At 35.5% G+C, this 20,698-nt stretch overlaps 1 protein-coding gene across 1 annotated transcript in view; it reads right to left on the minus strand.

Annotated features, from left to right (window-relative positions):
- Window positions 1-2,820: 2,820 nt before the first annotated feature.
- The window catches only part of LOC140141062 (uncharacterized), a 40,821-nt gene continuing 22,943 nt past the window's right edge, over window positions 2,821-20,698 (minus strand). The window contains exons 4-9 of the mRNA XM_072162836.1: window positions 19,478-19,574; window positions 18,269-18,401; window positions 14,334-14,483; window positions 8,893-8,943; window positions 6,254-6,361; window positions 2,821-4,913 (exon numbers count right to left, since the gene is read on the minus strand). Coding sequence (XP_072018937.1) covers window positions 4,891-4,913; window positions 6,254-6,361; window positions 8,893-8,943; window positions 14,334-14,483; window positions 18,269-18,401; window positions 19,478-19,574 — 562 coding nt within the window. The 3' untranslated portion in view covers window positions 2,821-4,890. The remainder of the gene's footprint in view (window positions 4,914-6,253; window positions 6,362-8,892; window positions 8,944-14,333; window positions 14,484-18,268; window positions 18,402-19,477; window positions 19,575-20,698) is intronic.

Here is a 20,698-nt window from a genome sequence, read left to right on the forward strand (position 1 = left end):
GAACATTTCTGTGTTTGCTGAGTGCAAATATTTTAACATGTTATGTAAGTGTTGACAAAATATTTTGCAAAAAATGTTTCCAAAAATAGTTTACAATAACATTTTTGAAAACATTTTAAAAATATTGTTGTAGTGTGTTTTCATACAAAACGTTTTAAAACGTTTTCATGACCTTTATATAACCAGACATTTTAAAACGTTCTTATGTAAACCAAAATATAACTTATTAAAAACGTTTTTAAAACGTTTTGGTGTTTGCTGGGATACCTGTCATCTAGAATCCTGTCATCCGATTGGTTAAAAGTGGGGGCATTGTTTTACCTATGCCCTGTATTTGAGAGAATTTCATCAAAATGAACTATTGACCGGTCATGGAAATGAACTATTGACCATTGACCGGTCATATGCATCCCGATCACATTGCGCAATCGCAACATCCATTCGGTACATAAAACAAATATTGACTGCTTTATATGCGGGACATGGTTAAAATTATAGGCCCACGGTGATCACCTTGGGCCTATAATTTTAACCATGCCCCTCGATAGCATAGCAGTCAATATGTGTATATCACTATATTATCATATAGTTCAGTATCCCAGGTGTAAGTTCCACCCTTGCCTATCACTCTATTGGTAAATTTTGTTTTACAAGTCCAATAATTTGCTCACGTTTTTAGATGATTCATCTCCCGATCCGAAGACTTCATCAGTAATGTGATGAACCAGCAACACTCCTACTCTCATCTCCAGAGTGTACAGTTCTTTGCAGTAGCTGGTCGTAATATATGAATTAGAGAGTATGTCCCTTTGCCAACAACTACAAAGAACTGTGCACTCTGGAGATGAGAGTAGGACTAGGAGTGTTGCTGGTTCATCGCATTACTGATGAAGATGAAACGTCCAAAAACGTAAATTATTGGACTTGTAAAACTAAATTTACCAATGATACCCAACAGTCCTGATGAACTTATTCAAGGACTTGCTTATCACTGTTGCTAAAGGTAATTAGTTAACATTAAAAAGGCGAAAACCAATAAAGAGAGAGAAGAAAACTATGCTTTCCTTACTTATCATTTATTGATTCAATGACTGATGAGCAACATAACATATGTGACCATCCAGCACAACTGAGCCCTGAAGTCGCCAATCATCATTTTTGAGATATTCAACCAAAATATTCTGCTTGAAATTAGCTTTAAAATGATGTATATCATGTCTATAGTACTTGACATTTAAGTAGTGAAAAATCAATAAAACAGTCAATAAATCCTTTGTTTCCTATTGTTTATTGTTAAGTTCAATGGAGCATATCTCAATAGTGGCACTGGAGACATCCGGGCTCAGTTGTGGTGGATGGTCACATATATTATTCTTATATAACACTGACATATTAATGTCAATAATTTTGAAAAGAATAGCGATCTAATTTGTTACAATAAGAGTACAATTAAAAAATTATCTTTAATAACAAGTTTTATTTTTTATCTGTTTTGATTGATACTGTTTACTATGTTAATGTCTAATACTTCAATCAAATAAATAAACATGTCATGACATGTTTTATGATGATGAATTTTTCTCAAGTTTCGTAATACTGGCCACTTGTAATTGGTTCACGAATATAGTTCAAAACAGTTCATTGATTTCATTCAGTTTGTGCAAATATATATCGGAAGTTACAAAATGTTCAAAAGGTCTTTTTCTGTATCCAGGAAGTAAAATATTGGTTGATCTATCACTTCAAATATTTACTTTACCATTGATGAATAGTAACATTTAAAGTTTGAAAAACTTGCTACCACCAATTTGACTTTGTTGTCAAGTGCAAAGTAGTCTCAATAAATATTGGTCTGCCTGAACTTTTGTCAGGAGGGCAAAGAAAAAATTCTGCCCAGCGATCATTAGTTTGGCCCAATTTTTGCATGCAAAAGGTTTCAGTTTCATACCACTACTACTGTGGTTTCATACTATATGATTTTGAAAGTTGATACACACTGGATTAATTTCGAGCGCAGCATGCAAAAATGTGCAATTTTACACAGTTTTATACCAAAATTATTTGCAATTTTACACAATTTTATACCAAAATAATTTGCAATTTTACACAATTTTATACCAAACTACTGTTAATAAATAGGAAGAATACATCTATTTACATTAATGAATCATATTTGCATTGTATAGGCATTAATTATAATTATCAATAATCATTATCTTATGTACATAGTACATACATTGTGTAACACAGCCACAGATTTTATTATATTAATATTAGACCGCTTCAGCTCAACACAGCAGAAAATATTTTAAGCAACCTAGTTGTTCAGCTTCGCTACTTAAACAACTTGTTTAAAAAAACCTATATTTCACAAGTTGTTTGAAATGTATGTTTTTTTTAAAACAAGTTGTTTAACTTTAAGTAGTGTCCCTGAACAACCGGGTTGCACAAAATATTTTTTGCTGTGAAGGTGAAAAAAACAACAACAATGCCTTGTTCTACAGGCGGACTTGGGACTTTCCAAGTTAAAGGATTGTCGGGCAATCACAACATTATGTCTTTTATGTTAGAAAAATAATTATCAAGCACGAATCACATGATTTTATTTAAAACAAAGTCATATTAACCATAAAAAACGAATAAAAACAGCCATCTCAGTCTCAACACGTGATATTCAAAATTCCCGCGCCAAAATTGTCTAGAGCAGAATTTTGAATATCGCGTGTTGAGAGATCGCTGTTTTTATGGTTAATATGAGTTTGTTTTAAATAAAACCATGTGATTCGTGCTTCATAAATATTTTTCTAACATATAAGACATAATGTTGTGATTGCCGGACACTTCCTTTTAAGTAAGTTTGGTCAGTCACAATTTCAGTTTTATCTGGAAGAGGCTAAAAATGACCATAAAAAAATCGCAGAAAGTTTTTTTAAAAATTTTTAATTCAAAATATTTCAGTCAAAATATCCACTTAGGCCATAAAACTGCTGTTTTTACTTGCATACGTGCAAGAAAAATCCCCACAACTTTGCAAAAATCTGGTTCGGTCATTTCCATACAACAGGTTGTTTTTTCCATTCCCTAATATTATGGAACCCACATGATTTGCATGTGATATTATTTGAACAGATATAACGCATGACTGAACTTTTCTGTGGGATTTACTTCACTGACAGCGACACTTTGCAGCTTTATCAACCATGTTGATATAACTAATGATGTATAAGAAATGATTTCATATTGTTTAACCACAATTGTGTGAACTTGCTATCATTTACAACCATTTTGCATAGAAAGCTTTATCACTATGAATGATGAGGTGTTCAACTTTTTATATTCTGATATTATTCAATCTCAAAAATATAACAAAAACATGATAGATATGCAGTATTTGTACAAATATATACAATTTTTTACATAAAATGTTTTCACAGTTTGTATTCATTTAGTCTGTCACATCAAACAGGTCATTTTTTCTCCAATTTTTTTAACATCTAAATATAATGTATGACATGTTTCATACAGGTACTGGTGTACATGTAGGAAATCTTAGGGGACTTCTATAGCCCCATTACCAGGGACTGTCTTTTGGAATTCGCAGGAGAGCATTAAATAGCTCTTCTGGAGCCTTCAAGGAGAGCTGTTTAGAGCATTTACAATTGAATGTAAAGAGAGAATGGTCAACTAAGGAGAGCCAAAAATCACTCTCCTAGATCAGATTTAAGGAGAGCAGTACCGTAGAGAGTGATTGCTCTCACTCTCCTCAAAAGGCAGTCCCTGCATTACGAAAGATCATTGTGCTTTACAAAAATGTAGTAAAACAAATGAGCACACACAAATATTTAAATATTAACATAACAAAGAAACACAAGATAAAACTACCATGGATAGGTTTGCCTCAGAGAATAAATCTTACACTTCCCACAATGCAATTCTTCCATTACAATTGCCAATACTGATTTGCTATCTACTGCATCATGGGTCAATAGTGACAAAAAGTACCTTCAATCAGTACAGCACATCCAGATCTTGCAAAATATATTCATTTCTTGACTATCAACCCAAGTTTATCCAGTCTATTCTCAACATGAAAACAAAGGGAACCTGTACAAATTAATAGAAGTGTCATTCGGGCATTTACAGTAATAAAGTGATGCATCATGTAGCAAAGGATTCTGGGAAGGGTCAGTTATCTTCTCTGGGTTTGCCTATTACCTGGTAGGGTGGTTACCACTCTGTCTGATTAGAGACTGTTCACAAACACTTGTTAGGGGGGCCTGATGCAAAAAAATTTCACCGCAAATTTTTTTCGCCCCCCCACCCTTTTCAGACCTCAAAAATTTCAGGGCCCCCTCTTTTTGACATGAAAATTATGGGTCAATCCCATGGAAAAGCATATAACCTCAATTTGGTCATTTTTTTCAGGGTCCCCCTTAGGAGGGTCAGAAATTTTAAGGGGCCCCTTTTTGCATTAGGCCCCCCTAACAAGTGTTTGTGAATGGTCCCTTACAGTCATGTTTATGGGAAACATGTTTGCAGACTTTCAACCCAGCAGTCCCAATTTTGTTTTTATATTGCAATGTTTCAGAATTACAGTTGTGAATGCCAGTTTGAAGGTTCCCATAAAACTACAATGACATGTATTTAAATTAAAGTACTTCTCACATTATACAGTGGTTCGTTAATTGTGCACCATCAAACAAAAACATGGGCGGTTTGTCGACACATTTGCAACGCAACCACAAAAAGGCATTATCACTACCGAACTTGAGGTGAACCAAAGTGTAGAACCATGGGAAGACTTCTGAAAGCAAAGTAAACATTTGGTTGGTAGATTGTGACACATTATGTAGACTCGTAGTCTCGTAGCTCATCACATTTTTCATCTTCCTACACATGTATAACAACACCACCTGGAAGAAACAAATAGATTTTGATCAGTGTTTCAAAAATTCAAGTGAAGTGACAAAAGTAATTATGTTATCAAAAGCCCAGGGGGGGGGGGGGTACTCAAGTTTGGTTTTGGTAGGGACGTGCCACTGAGATTTTGGAAGTAGACCCATGAATATACCAATTTTTCAAGAAATGTTGACCCATTTTGGCTAGATTAAGGAAAAATTGGGCTGTTTTCCGAAAAAAATTGAGAAAATTTTGAAAAAAGGACCCATTCATATACCAAAATAGGCTTTGAATTGAAAAAGGGCCATTGATATACCAGAAGGCTGAAAATGCTACCCATGTTTATGCACGTCCCCGTATGGTCATTTGTACTGAGTACCTCCCCGGATCAAAAGCAAAAAAGAGACAAAAAAAAAGGAGAGAAAAAAAAAAAAAAAAAAAAGAAAAAAAATACAATTAAATGGTCAATTTATATTTTTATCAGAAACCAAAAGGATTGCCTATGAGATAGCAATCTTCAATGTGAGTTTCAAATAATAAATATATAATATTCAAAGTTACAGATGGAACAAAATATTAAGTTTTTACAATTTGAGCCATGTGTACTTTACCAACTTGATGTGGGTAAGACAAAGATAAAACTAAAGCAGTATGCAATTAACCATAGAAGCTACGAGTACTATCGCAACATGATCAAGTTGTTTTCCTGGTTCAAATCTTGTGTTCATTAGTTTTGATATTTCTGAGTTTGCACTATAACTTAGAACTCTATAGTGCTAACAAGCAGGTTAGAGCAACCATTTTAATTTCACAAACTCTTTTTACAAAGATGTAAACCCTTTGAGTCCTTTAGAACAGTACGATTCAATTTATTTTCAAATATAAAAATACCTAATTGTGCATCATGTTCTGTCATACCTACCCAGAGCAGGATTTACCTTTTTGGGGGCCCTGGGCCAGGCTAAAATTTGGAGGCCTCCAAAGTCACTGTGAGGAAGGTATTTGCAGATTGTGCACTCAAGCATGTCAAGTGGTGAAGTTTTGGTTTACGAATACTATCGACAGTGGCGGCGGAAACATTAAATTGAATTTAGATGAAGACAAGCATAATTATACTGTTTAGATTTTACAATTAATATGTACACGAAGCGCACAAAAAAATTCAATTTAAGACTATTTTAACCCAAAATGAACATGAAAATTGCTTTATAAAAGGCTAGTGCGTGCAAAATGTTGCAACATTTTTTGGCCCAAAATATGGGTGTTTTTTGGACGTGCAGGTCAAGTTTGGGGCCCCAAATTTTAGGGGCCCTGGGCCCATCTGGCCCAATGGTAAATTCGGCCCTGTACCTACCATTATTATATATTGCACGGGGTCGTCGTCGTCGTCGCTGCTGCTTGGTACTGCATTTATTTCTAAAGTAGATCGCAAGCTTCACAACAAGTACCACAAGAATGGCAGCTAGCAAAATAATTACAATTAAAAGATGATTATTGCCAAGATGGCTTTTAGGCGACATGGGTTCTTCACTGACATCCGCTTTTATCTGAAGGAAAACAACACACATTAGAAAACATTATACAATACATTCCATCAGGCCCAAAAAATACTTTTGTCATGTTGGTGGCTCCTTTTGACCAAAATTACCCGGTAATTTTTGGTGGCTACTTTCAAGATTTCTGGTGATAAATATGAATAATCTAAATTTTATTTTGAGCCACAAGCCTCAAAATAGTTTCCTTTCAGAGGCTACTTTCTATTATTCTTATTTAATTTTCTAGAGCTATTTTGGCATTTTAGGGTAAAATTTGCCCTTTGCCCAGTCTATTTTGAGCCCTGCATTCCACCTCCTAGCACTAACCTGGAGTGCCTACAGGAATTTTAAAAAGTCAAGTGAAATAAGTAATATTCCAACCAGTATATGAGTACCGTATTCGTTCCAATAAGCGCCCGTGCCCTAATAAGCGCCCACCCAGGAAATTTCCAATTTGCTAAATAGGGTACGGTACCATCAATGTTGAAGTGACAAATAGACATCGATACGGTGAAATAGCTGGAGGACTACTACATGTACATTTATTGTACAAGTCCTGTGTAAACTTGCAATACATTTTCTACATCAGAAAAGCTACTAGAACGTCTCAGCAGGGGCGGACTGGCCACTGTGGCGTTGTGGCGATCGCCACATGGGCCGCTTGGTTATGGGCCGCTCAGGGCCGGTTGCTCAAAAAGAAGAAAAAAAGAAAGAAAAAGGAAAAGAAAGGAGAAGGGGAGAAAAAAGAGAAAGAGAGAAAAGGAAACTAGGAGAAAGAAAGGGAAAATAGGAGAAAAGGGGAGAGAATGGGGAAGGAGTATCTTAAGACATAGGCCCTATGGCCTGAGGCATAGGTCCGAGAGCCGAAGGCGTAAGGCCTAAGACATAGGCCCTAGGGCTTAAGATATAGGCCCTAACACTAAGCTATTATATTACTAGTACACCGTCGCGGCATCACCTACAAATGGCCTTTTGAATCAATTCTCTAGAAAGTAAACACAGCAAAAGGCCAATACTCTAGATGCATACAGTAAAATATTTTAATTTTAAGCCAACAGCAAAATATTGGGCTGGCTGTCAATGGAATATTGGTATTTCATTGCGGCTGCGGAATGAGGCTAGGGCCGGTATGGGCATTTGGTATTAGGCAGACATAGGAGAAAGAAAGGAAAAGAGAAGAAAGGAGGGGGATCATTGAGGGGGATGAGTAATATAAGGGCCTACACAGTGTGCCCGCTGTTTGTCTGCATAATGATAGGGCCTAAGGCCTGTAGAAATAGGGGCATAACCCCCCCCCCCAATATTTTAAAAGGGGATGGTCCATACAAGCCCCACATGATGACACCTGTAGGTCTATGTGAGTTTCTGACCAAATCAATCTCATATTTGGCCATTTTAGCCTAAAAAAGGGCAATTTTTTCGCGCTTCGCGCGAATTTATTCCACTGCATCATCACCAGTTTAGCTTATGCCAAAAATGTCTGTGCGCTTCGCACGCATTTGTACAATAAACTTATAATGTCGCCAAAGGTGCTATTTCAAGAATATTTTTCCAACCCTAATGTCAAAAACAAATCTATACGCCACTGTGGAGTTTTATCACGCTCGCTATGAAATGATCAATGCAATTTTTGCCAAAGCTCACTACCCGCGGCATTCGCTAGATGCTGTGAACTACCAAATCGCAATAGTTTAAAAAAGTTGCTATTAACCTTTATCCAGTAGGCCTAAACAATTTTTAGCATTTGTCTTTTAATAATTGAATATACTCACGATATGATAACACAGTTCTGCAAAGATGTAATTTTATATGTGTGCAAATGAGTCAAAACATAAAACATGCACACTACTTATAAATTGAATAACTGTTGGTTTGATCTTGATTATTGCAAGTGAGTGACAATGGATAAAGAATATTTGAAGTCTGTACAAATGGAATTTGGCTTCAGAAATCGTTGTCAAATCCGGGCTTCCTGACCCCTAGAATAGCTAAAACCCTTAGTTGTCCGGGGCTTCGCCCTAGACCCCACCAGGGGCCCTTACGCTGGTCCCGGGACCCCATGCGCTTAGTCGCTTCATTTCGCTATGCCTATTTGAGTAATAGGGCCGGTCTTAATAAATTTGCCACGGCCGCCTAAAACCACCAGTCCGCCCCTGCGTCTCAGGATTCTTTTAAAACATACATAAATTTGTCTCTATCCAACCCCTTACGAAAAAATTAGGTAAACTAGGTAAAAAATAAGCGCTCACCCAAAAAGACTTTGTTAAGCGCCCTGGGCACTTATTGGAATGAATACGGTATAACAATTTTCAATATATATAGTGATTTATTTGTTTGATTTTAAAAGTAACTTATTCTTTTTTTTTTTTTCAAGCATACTTTAATTTTTGCTGTTTGTCTTTTCTTATTAATGATAGGAATAAGTAAAACCTATAATATAAAGAATACTAGTACTTACTTTCCTGGTGGATGGTCTTCATGTTATTAGGGGCATCACTGGTATGGGTTTCTAACAACAATAAAAAATATTTGAAGTATATGCAATGCAAAAATATTATAATGTTAAAGAATATTTTGTACCCCGGATGAGTGAGTACATTTGTAAGTATTTATCATGTGTACATAACTTTTTACATTAATTCTGATTTTTTTTTAAATGAATAAATGAATGGCATCCTTAGGGACTGGTCACTATTTACGCCAAGGGGGAAATGGAGGATTTCACATTTTTTTTACTTTCCTGTTAAGACAATAAGCTTTAAAATTATACCAAAATTATATAAATAGCATCAATACTTTTCAAGATATGGATAATTTTGTAAATGATGCCTTGATATTTTTGCCAATTGCTATTCTGAGTAATGGGCTAATAAGTTTCCTGCCTTACACAGGATTGAATAGGGATTATTATAGTTAATTATTGATTAAACAAACTTCTTTTTAATAAGTACTTTCAAGGATTTGAAAGGCCACTTATAACCAGGGAGCACAGAGTACTTTTTTTGAATTCTTAATGCTATTTTTAGTTGCACCATCAATTTGGATGGTCCATGGCAAGTATTTTAAGCACCGACCGGGAGACCCCCCAAAATATTCACACAGACACCCCCAGGGGGGGGTCAAATCTGAATTTCATCGAAAGTATGTCAATATGGGTATCAAATGAAAGGAAATCACACAAGAAATTCAAATATCACAATTATATCTTGTTTAAACAAATCGTTTTTCATTTATTTTCAAAAAACACCATATATAGTATAAAATATGTGTCAATGGATGCGTTATTTGTACATGAGCGTATTACAATGGCGTAACTCCTATAGGCTCAGGGTGAGTGAAACTGCAGGGCACCCCAGACTTGCACATTACCCTTATTTTCAGTCTAAAATGATCCCACCATATGCACCTGCTTCACTTTGAGCCACAAGCACAGGCAGCCACTGTGTATTACATTGAGAGTCTTTGCGACTTGATTGACATATATTGAAAAATCTTGCATTATCATTCTACTTGGCAATCTTACACGATATGCATTGTCAACATGTTTTTTATTAATTATTTTGTATCTGCTTTGAGTCTGCTTACCACAGGATTGATCTCAGCCACAGGTGTGAATTAGAGAATAAGGGTATTGTTTTTAGCCCTGAGTGCATCTATCGTCTCATATAACACGGCGACATAATTATTTTAAGTAAAACAACGAGGCGAAGCCGAGTTGTTTTACGCCAAAAATAATGATGTCGCCTGTTATATGAGACGATAGATGCACGACAGCTGCTAAAAACAATACTTTTATTCTCATTCTTAAACACTTCAATTCAAATAAAATATCATTACAAGTAGGCCCCTATTACAAATATTAATGAAATTAAATCCTACATTTTGCAAGGAATTACCTAGGGCTTAAAATCGATCAGTCCTGTTGTTGTTATGCGCCTCCGATTGGTTCAAATAGCGAGTACGCGTGTCGCGTCAATGCACATCGCTGACCCGTGTGATATCGTGTCATATCACACAGGTAAGAACCAATAAGATTGCAGGAACGTTCTCAAGTGTTTAAGAATCTTATTTAAAGTATGGCTTAATTATGTTGAACCATAATAACTTTACTGAAAAGTGAAAGTGCTGTTCAACACACATTTTAAGTTGCTCCTTAGCAATGTATAATTTTGTATTTAACATATCAAATGGTATACTACATATATCGCTTTGACAAGTTGGAAAAATTAAATGCCTTAGTGTGGTCTTACTAAATATACTAAATCAATGCTGTCCCATTGTTTTGTAAGAACTATTGGACAGTATCTCTAAGACTAGCTTTACTACATTTTAACAGCCCAATAACAATTAATGGTCATAAATGTATAGATGAGGTGACATCAGTGTATATCAACCAGGGCAATTGGAATAATATTGATGTTTAAAATGGCTTTCTTGTATGCCTACATTTTTGTACTAGATATGAAATGGACCTTGATCAAAGTATGATGCATACGCATAATGCTGGGCAAAGAACAGTGGAAATTGCCATGATGTGTGCGCATGATGTCACCTGTCACCTTATCTATTATCCCCTTTCCTTAATGTAACATACATTCTGCAAGTTCTTAATCTTGAATTACTTAATTATTATTTCCAAAATGACACTTGCTAGTAGTAGTCGATATAATCTGTTCATCAATGCATTCATTCAGAGAGCCATTTCATTGATCTGAAAAGACACAAACAATCTAGTTTTACTCATGTTATACTCCATTTCATTTAATCTTGGCAGTGAAATGGACAAGTGAAAAACAATGTGTGCACAACTGTATCATGCAAGACATTAGCCTACCATTGCCAACTGCCATGATGAAATGACCTGAAATATTATAGGTTTGTCTTTGCTACAAACATCTTATAATTTACAAATCAAATAATATAATAATATTAGTGTGAATTCCCACTGAGGAAACTGAAGTGGTTTAGGCCCTATAGGAGCAAAAGTACTTTTAAATGTTTCTGTGGGAAAATCACCCCTGTGAATTCCCACTGAGGAAACTAAAGTGGTTTAGGCCCTATAGGAGCAAAAAAGTACTTCAACTTCAAAATAATTGCTACAACATAAACAATGAATTTGTCCAAAATCAACTTTTGATATGTTCAGACTTTATCCCTGGATGTCTGCTGATGCCAGTGTTTTGCTATGCTACGCTGCTGTGCTGCACAGATATTACCACGCAAAAGTTGTTGTGAAATAGGAGCATCGGCAGACATCTGGTGATAAACTCTAGTGCACGATATCCATCAATCTATATACTTTTTAGTGTGTAGAACTACAAAATGATAGGAAGTACAGAGAGAGAGAGCTGAATACCACAAAATCACCCGTCTTTTACAATGATTTATAAAACAAACTTTTAATCAGGTCACAACTTTTAGCGCAAAATATCCAATTGATGCATTTTTGTGCATATCAGGGACATAAAGGTAATATAAATGTCAGCCTGCAATAGAAAATTCTCCTCTGGGAAGCTTGCTAAGAGAAATGACTAATGAAATTCAATCCAAATGCTGCACAAAGAACTGCTAGACCAGAAATCAATCTCATTACAGGACATTGAAATGTTTGCAGTCAAGAGTTGAACTGTTTGTCAGCACAATACCGAGGTGTTTAACTAAGTGTTTTCATCAGAAGTGGACTGTTCAGAATCACTGATATTGGCAATTCATGCAAATGTGGTCATAATTTATGAATATCATTTTTATCAACATATCATTTTTTATCATGACTTGGATTAATTATTGTAAAATTGTAAAATAAAATAAATACAGAGATGTGATACAGTACATGGTCAAAATTTCCTGATATGCTTTGAAATTTCCTGAAAAAATGAGCTGTCTCATTCTAATTTCTATCGTGCAGGGCAAAATTTCCTGAAAACAATAAATTTTTAATAAAATTTCATGAAATCAGGAAAATTTATGAAAATCACATCTCTGTATTAAAGTATAAAGTTAGAAACAGGGAATAGAAAACTTGTTAGAAATTCATGTGAACTGGCAAAAAAAAAAAGTACAATTGCTTACGCTTATCTTGCAAATCTATATTTCTGCATGGCGACTCCCTGACTTTGCAGCGGCTTTTGATAAACTTGGTGATATTTTCACTCCCTTGACCTTGCAGCGGCTTTTGATAATCTTGGTGATATACGCCTGAAATTTTCAAAATTGTGTTTAAGTTTAAATAACGCTTATTGAGTTTATTGTTCAGCAATAAACTTTTTTGCCGCCAGAAATAAAGAGGGTCAATGCGGTTGCTATGATTTTGTTTTGGTTGGTTACGGCTTTCGCACCATTGTTGTATTATTAAATTTTACTATATTACAACCAGAGGATGGAAAGTAAACGTGATGCGCTAAAGTGTAACACGTGTTACCGTGGAAATGCCCATAAATGACCACATTTCACATGTCATGTATACAAGTCGAAATTCCCAATAAAATACATCAATTGGGAAAAAAGACAATAGAGAGTCTAGAATAGACTTGGGACATAGACCTAGATATTCCTGCAGATCTCTGTGACAATATTGCACTTTTTTTGCAGATTTTTATACAGGCCTTTTACACTTAGCATTACGTCCAAACTTATGGATCCTGCTGAGTCGACCGGCGCTAACGTAAACACATTGACTGATAGGGCCTAAGTGATAAAGAATAATTTAATCCCGAATTTAATATTTAACACTGGTCAGCTTGAATATTTGCCTGTGCAACTAACTTGTCTTGAAGCAAAATTGATTACGTGTTAATGCATGAATGGTACCAGTAACTCAACTGATCAAACCAGTCATTTGATACATGATAATAACAATCATGACAATAAATATCAATATCACATAAATTATTTATATTACCATTAAAATATCATGTACGGTACCGTACAGGTATATGCTCATAGTAAAGTGGAATTTACATTCATGTACCATGATATGCTTTCTAAAGTGAAAGTCAAAACTTCATAGATAAAATGCAACTTACCAAGAATTCATATACCTTCAGTCTCAGAAGACAGAACCACTGGCACTGGAACAAGCCTAAGCTTAGTCATGACAGTTGATACAAGCAGTCACAAACACCACACCGTCAGGTTGTAATAATCATGTTATCATGCTTGACGTGTCTATCAACGGCAGCTTGAATCTTATAACTTTGAGTTTAACTTCTTTTAAGTGGATCTACTCCAACTAGAACATTCAAATCATGCAATTTAACCAGTGCCATATGATTTGGCAAATTTGCCCACCACCGTGTGATAATAGCTATATGCAGCATGTCATGATGACAGGCTGCGTGTATAGCTCATTAACAGCAATTCGCCTACGAGGGCAGTGTTCAACTAATCAATTTTATGTGATTAATTACATGAAAACCATACACAAATTTTAAGTTTTTATTTTTGAAAAAATTAATTTACATGAATATCTTTCTTTTAAAACCAAATTTGTCATAGTAAACTGCATAATAAATAAATGCAGTCAAAATCAAAAACAGCTTTGATTTCCCTATACTTTACTGTACAAACCCTAATTTGACCCCCCTGTAACATGAGCTGTGTGTATTTTTTTAATGGTCTCCCTTTCAGGGGACATTCTAGAGGTAATAAGGTATCCAAAAAATACTATCAACTAAAAATAGCAAAAAATCATATTTTTAAACTCTAACATCACCTGGTGCTCCTGGGTAATATTAGTCCCATTGTCAAATACCATGAAATTAAGAATTACAAAATTTGATTTTTTTTATGGGAATGTCATCTTTAAAGGCCTATAACTCAAAAACATGTCTGGCGACTTGTTCTGGGTTTTGTAGGAGCTGGTCACATACAGTAACTTTACATGGTCGCTTCAAATCTTACCATTAGTTTCAGCAGGTGAATGTTTTGTTGGGGCAGCTTCCAAATTGAACACGGGCAGTGGTTCTTGATAGCACCTGTCGGAACTATTATCCTTCGGCTGTATGTACCCATTAGGGCATGGTACACAGATGTATGATGTGTACTCGTCATCTAAAATAACGATACATAAAATGAATATCATTTGCCTCTTGCTTGCAATGCTTTAGGGGCTGTGCAATAATTATGAACCCTGGGGGAAGATAAAATTGGGAAGGGGCAAAGTTGTTTGGCAGGGAAAGAGGAGGAGGCAAGCAATTTTTGGCACACATTTACAAAGCACCTTTTAAATAACACTCTAAAACACTGTAGAAAACATTCAAATATGTGACACGATCTGGTCCATGGGGGCCAAAGGCGGCAAATTTGATACTGAGATAAAGGTAATGGAGTAAAACAATAAGATACATAAGAAAATAGACATTAAAAAACTTCATAACTTTAGAACCAAGTATGCTAGATCTTTGGTGTTTTCAGTAAATGATAGCCTATTGTATGTATAATGTAATCTACCAAAAAAAAGCGTTGACAACGTAAAGAAAGCAGCAAGTTTAAAAAGCCCCCACCTCGGCTCACTTTTTGAAACTTGGTCCCATTTTGAATATCAACAGCAAATCGGTGTTTTTTAGCATCATTGCCATTAACATGCCTACTTGTTATTCGTTTAATTCAATCATTGATCATGAACTTAATAATTATTATAAAACAAAACATATATAGGATATTGGCCAAGAACAACATAATAACCTTTCTGATCGTTCCAGAATGCTAACAACTTTTAAGTAATATATCGCATCGGCACATTAAAGATTCATAACACTTCTGGAAATGTTTTAAGTTGATAATTATGACAAAGTTTAAATCAGTATATTTTACAAATGGGACCAAGTTTCAAAAAGTGAGCCGAGGTGGGGGCTTTTTAAACTTGCTGCTTTCTTTACGTTGTCAACGCTTTTTGGTAGATTTCGCTTTTTTATGAATGAAGCCGAGTAGCTCCAAGCTTGAAAAGTCATCCGGGAACGAAGTACTCCATAAGACGTATAAAGCTAAAAATAGAAGTTTGAATATTTTATCCTTGATTTATGACAATAAAAAATACGAGTATATGTAGCTATAACTAAAATGTATGTGGTTCTTTGTAGCACTGGGGCAATCTAGTTGGATATCCAAATTTCGCCGTTTGTGGTTCTTTGTAGCCCTGCAGGCACTCTAGTTGGATATCTTTATTGAGCGGCGGTTGTTGGCGGTCTTTCGCGTTCGTGGTATTCCTTTATTCTTCAAGCCCTGTCCTCTATCGGGCTAATTTATTGTATAAGCTTGTTGGAAATCCATATTTCATGGTGTGTGGTTCTTTGTAGCCCTCTTGGGCAATATAGGGGATATCTCTATTGAGGTGGTTGTTGGAGGTCTTTCGCGGTTCGTGGTTATAATTTTCCTTATCCTTCAAGCCTTGCCCTCTATTGAGGGCTAATTTATAGTTAAAACTTGTTGGACATCCATATTTCGCGGTGTGTGGTTCTTTATAGCCCTGCGGGCCAATCTAGTTGGATATTTCTATTGAGCGGCAGTTGTTGGCAGTTTTTCGTGGTTTTAATTTGTAGGATATCCATATTTCAAGATTTGTGGTTCCTGAGTCCTGCGGGGCAATCTAGCTAGATATCCAAATTTCGCGGTTTGTGATTGGATATCCCTATTGAGCGGCGGTTGTCGGTGGTCTTTTGAGATTTTCCCTTTAATTTCGGGCCGCCCTCTCCTCTACATCCCGAGGATGCTTTTCAATAATTTAAATTATACGGTGTCAACAATTACTATTACTTGGTATGATAACTTATCTTACCATGTTGACTTATATTGTTTGTTAAGGCAACTTTCGCGGTTCGTGGTTATAATTTCCCTAATCCTTCAAGCTTTGCCCTCTATCGAGGGCTAATTTATAGTTAAAACTTGTTGGACATCCATATTTCGTGGTTTATGGTTCTTTATAGCCCTCTTGCGGGCAATCTAGTTGGATATCCAAATTTCGCGGTTTGTGGTTCTTTGTAGCCCTCGGGCAATATAGTTGAATATTTCTATTAAGCGGCAGTTGTTGGCGGTTTTTCGCGGTTTGTGGTTTTAATTTGCAGGATATCCATATTTCAAGATTTGTGGTTCCTGAGTCCTGCGGGGCAATCTAGCTGGATATCTAGTTGGATATCCCTATTGAGCGGCGGTTGTCGGCGGTCTTTTGAGATTTAATTTTACCTTTAATTTCGGGCCGCCCCCTCCTCTACATCCCGAGGATGCTTTTCAATAATTTAAATTATACGGTGTCAAAAATTACTATTCCTTGGTATGATAATTTATCTTACCATGTTGACTTGTATTGTTTGTTAAGTCAACTGGACGTGACAAAATATCCTGCTATGTAGACATTAATTTGTTGCTAAATTGACTTGGCATAATAATTTATTTCGGGAAGAAGACATCCATTTTTGGTATGTTGACTTAGCATGATAATTTATCTTGCCATATTGACTTGTTTGTTCAGTTGTCTTGGCGAGATATTTTATATCGTCATGTTGACATAATGCTGATAATAAGTCGACATGGCAAGATAATTATCTTGTCAAGTTGTGTCACATAGACGCTTCCGTACTATATATGCTTGATAAATGTTATTTGAATTTTTTTTCCTGCTGGCCTTCCATACTAGCGGAACAATTTTCCACACCTACAGAGTATTTGTAATCAACCTACCGGGACGGTATGACAATTGTCATGTTCTACGATAGCTGAAGATGACAGAGAGTCAGGTCTCTTAATCGATTCAACAACCATTCATACATATCACAATCATCATTGTCCTATTATCATGCGAATTTGCCCGTGGTAGGACAAAATATATTTAAATGAGAATAACAATGAGTAACGTCGTATTGCATACCCTATAATACCTGATCTGGTTTCTTGTGTTATTCAGATTTCTTTTGATCCTTGATGGTGTTGTATCACATTATGCTGTGTTTTTAAATAGGCCCTTAACACAAAAAACAATTTACATGAGAATCAAACAACTTGCTTTACTAAAAAAATAATATCACAATAGCACTGGATGTTTAAAATTATGTTATCCTTGATTAATGACAATAAATTGTTTAATAAAACATTGAAAAAAAAATCAGTTGGTCACCGGGTTTCGAACTCGGGATAGCGTATCTGGAGTCAAGCGCACTAACCATTAGGCCACGGACCTCTGCTGTAAAATACTTTGTCGAAATACAGCATTTATTATATAAATGGATGCGTCGTCCGATAAGAACAAAAGAATTGTGAAAAACTTGATTTTTTTTTTTTTTTGCGCTCAGAATTTGTATGTAGGGTATCCAGGAATCTGCTAGGGTATATTTGGAAGTGAATCTGAAAAAGTAGTGTGAAGGTGATAACCAGGTAGACCTGTAGCAGTGTCCAAAAATTCTGGATCAGTATGATTTGCAACTAATTTTCGCTATGAAATACCGCGTGAAATGGAAGCAAAAATATTTGTTTATTACTTAACAATGATTGACTGTAGGATTGGTGGCCCTTTTGGAATTAATGAGTTGTCACGATATTACACCTGGGACTGTAAATAACATTTAGCATGGTTTTAGATACATTTTGTACCCAGCTAAAAATAACATCGAACAATAGAAGTCAAGTGTTTTAATGTTACGTAAATATAGTCTCATGGGAGCATCTGTTATTAGTCTTCTTTATCAGTCTTTTTTTAAAACTTGCTGGTCATGGGGGGGCACAAAGATTCACTTTTTATCTCCCCTCAATAAATCCTGGCTTAATTCATGCCTGTCTCCCTGATCAAATCAACTGAATTAAAGACCCATCTTGTTACTTAAATTTCAGAGAAACTACGGTGCACCTACCAAGTCTGTGGGTTAAATCTGCGTGATAGTTTTTCTGGCATGTAGGGATTGTTTTACAGGTGGTGGCACTGTTTTGGAAATAACCATCAGCACAGCCACACACACTATCTTGGTCTATACTGCACTCTTTTATCTAAAAAAGAAAAAAATTAACAAAAAATGCATATTTATATGAGTGAAGGTATAATATGTTACAGTTCAAGTATAATACTCTATGAAATATTAATGTAAAAGTTTGGTGCATTCATCACCACGTGTTGAGTTTTGATGTGTACGGAGAATTGAATGTCTGCAAAATGTCGTCGAGGAAGTAAAGTTATTCTGCAGCATTTAAGCTCAAAGTTATGAAAAAGAGCAACAAAATTTTTTTAGCATTCCCGATTTCTCACGCTCACTAGAAAGAGTGTACCCGAGCCCGCTTTAATTCATGAATTGGATAGTAAAATTAGCAGGCGCTCAACTTGGGCTAGCTACAACCCTGAGTAGGCCTACTCGCAAAATTATTCCCTTCTTGCTACCGATCCGGCGCCGATTCACGCTCACCAACATTTACTAATATCGCTTACATTCAATGCAGCCAAGTAAATGTTGTCGGACTATCAATAAATATTATATGGACAGATCTATTTTCATTTTTTTTTATTACATAGTCCAGAGCCATCACAAGTTAAAGTTGTAAATGTAATGTTCAATGATAATAATTAATTAAAAAAATGTGACTAAAAGTTAAATTTCCTTTAATTTTCCCTCAATAGTATATTTCATGTGAATAACTATACATTGTATATCTAACTAAGGTTTTTATAATTATTTTGATAATAGGTTTTGCTTGTCATGATCACAAATTTCTGTAACATCAACATACAACAACAACAACATAATGAAATCGGTCCAATGTCACTAAGGCAAATGCGGGTTCACATAAAATCACAAACTCAAATGAAAATGCCAAATTTTTTGTAAAATTCCAAAATTTGTGTAAAATCGCCAACACATTTGCAAAATTGCCAAAAATGTTGCAAAATCGCCAACATTTTTGTAAAATCGCAGGACATGTTTCAAACTTTGCAAAAAAATGACAAATCAATTATTAAAAACAGATTTATTTAAAGATTTTCAAATGTGACATGATCTGGTCCATGGGGGCCAAAGGAGGCATTTGACATAGGGCCTTAAAATAGTGTTGATGATGAGGCAAAAAATACTCACTAAAACCATGTTCCCTGGACATTGGGAACAGTTGTATGGCACCCTACATCTATTATGATGGGGCATAAAGTTGATGCCCCTAATTGGAAATATGCACCTGTTGTTACCGCAAACATGAAACAAAAAGAAACATGAAAGGAAAAGAAACATGCAAAATGAGAGCCCAATTTGGAGCCCAAAACAAAATTATGTAAAACATGCATGGCAACTGAAAAGCTAAAATGATGCATCAAATCAAATCAGCAAACTAGATGAAATGCACAAACTAGAAGTAAAATAATATTATAACATTAAGGGGTACTACACCTGCTAAATTTTATGCCTATTTTTGCATTTTCTCAAAATTATAGCGCATTGGGGACAAGTAAGATATGTATATTATAGGGGCAAGGACTACAACTACTGCACTGGATATTTTATTTCAGCACAGACAATAGTTGTGGAGTTACAGTCAAAAATGAGGGAAAACCAATATTTGATAAATAAATCAATAACTACTTGCTTTGAGTTGCTGAATTTTCAGTACAGTAGTTGTAGTCCTTGCCACTATAATATATATACATGTATATCTTGTCCCCAATGCGCTATAATTTTTGAGAAAAATGCAAAAATAGGCACAAAATTGGCCAGGGGTGTAGTACCCCCTTAAAAGTGTTAAATTGGGCTATTCCAGAAATTAATGGCACCCCCCCCCCCCCTAAAGAAGACATGTGAATTTGTACCATAAATTTTTGGGAATTCCCAGAACAAAATTTTATCCAAAAAAATTAGGAATTCCCAGTTTGATAAAAAAATGCTTAAAAATATTGGGAATTCCCAGTGACCCTAAAGAAGACGTGCAAATTTTTGCCACAAATTTTGGGAATTCCCAAGCCTAAAAAGGGCTACTTTTCTTGGGAATTCCCATGTCTTCTTTAGGGTTTCATCAATATGCTGCCCTTTTTTTTTTTTTTTTGGGGGAATTCCCTCCCAGAAACAAATGCTTCAAAAATTGGGAATTCGGTGTGTGCCTAAAGAAGACAGGCAAATTTTGGGAATTCCCAAGCCTAAAAAGGGTTTTTTTCTGGGAATTCCCATGTCTTCTTTAGGGTATCGAGAATAATAACTATTTTTTTGGGGAATTCCCAGAGCAAAAATGGGTGAAAATTTTTGGGAATCCCATGTCTTCTTTAGGGGGAGTGCCTTTAATTTCTGGAATAGCCCATTGTTTGAAATAAATCA

The sequence above is a fragment of the Amphiura filiformis genome, chromosome 19, assembly GCF_039555335.1.
Source record: "Amphiura filiformis chromosome 19, Afil_fr2py, whole genome shotgun sequence".
Classification (NCBI taxonomy): Eukaryota; Metazoa; Echinodermata; class Ophiuroidea; order Amphilepidida; family Amphiuridae; genus Amphiura; species Amphiura filiformis.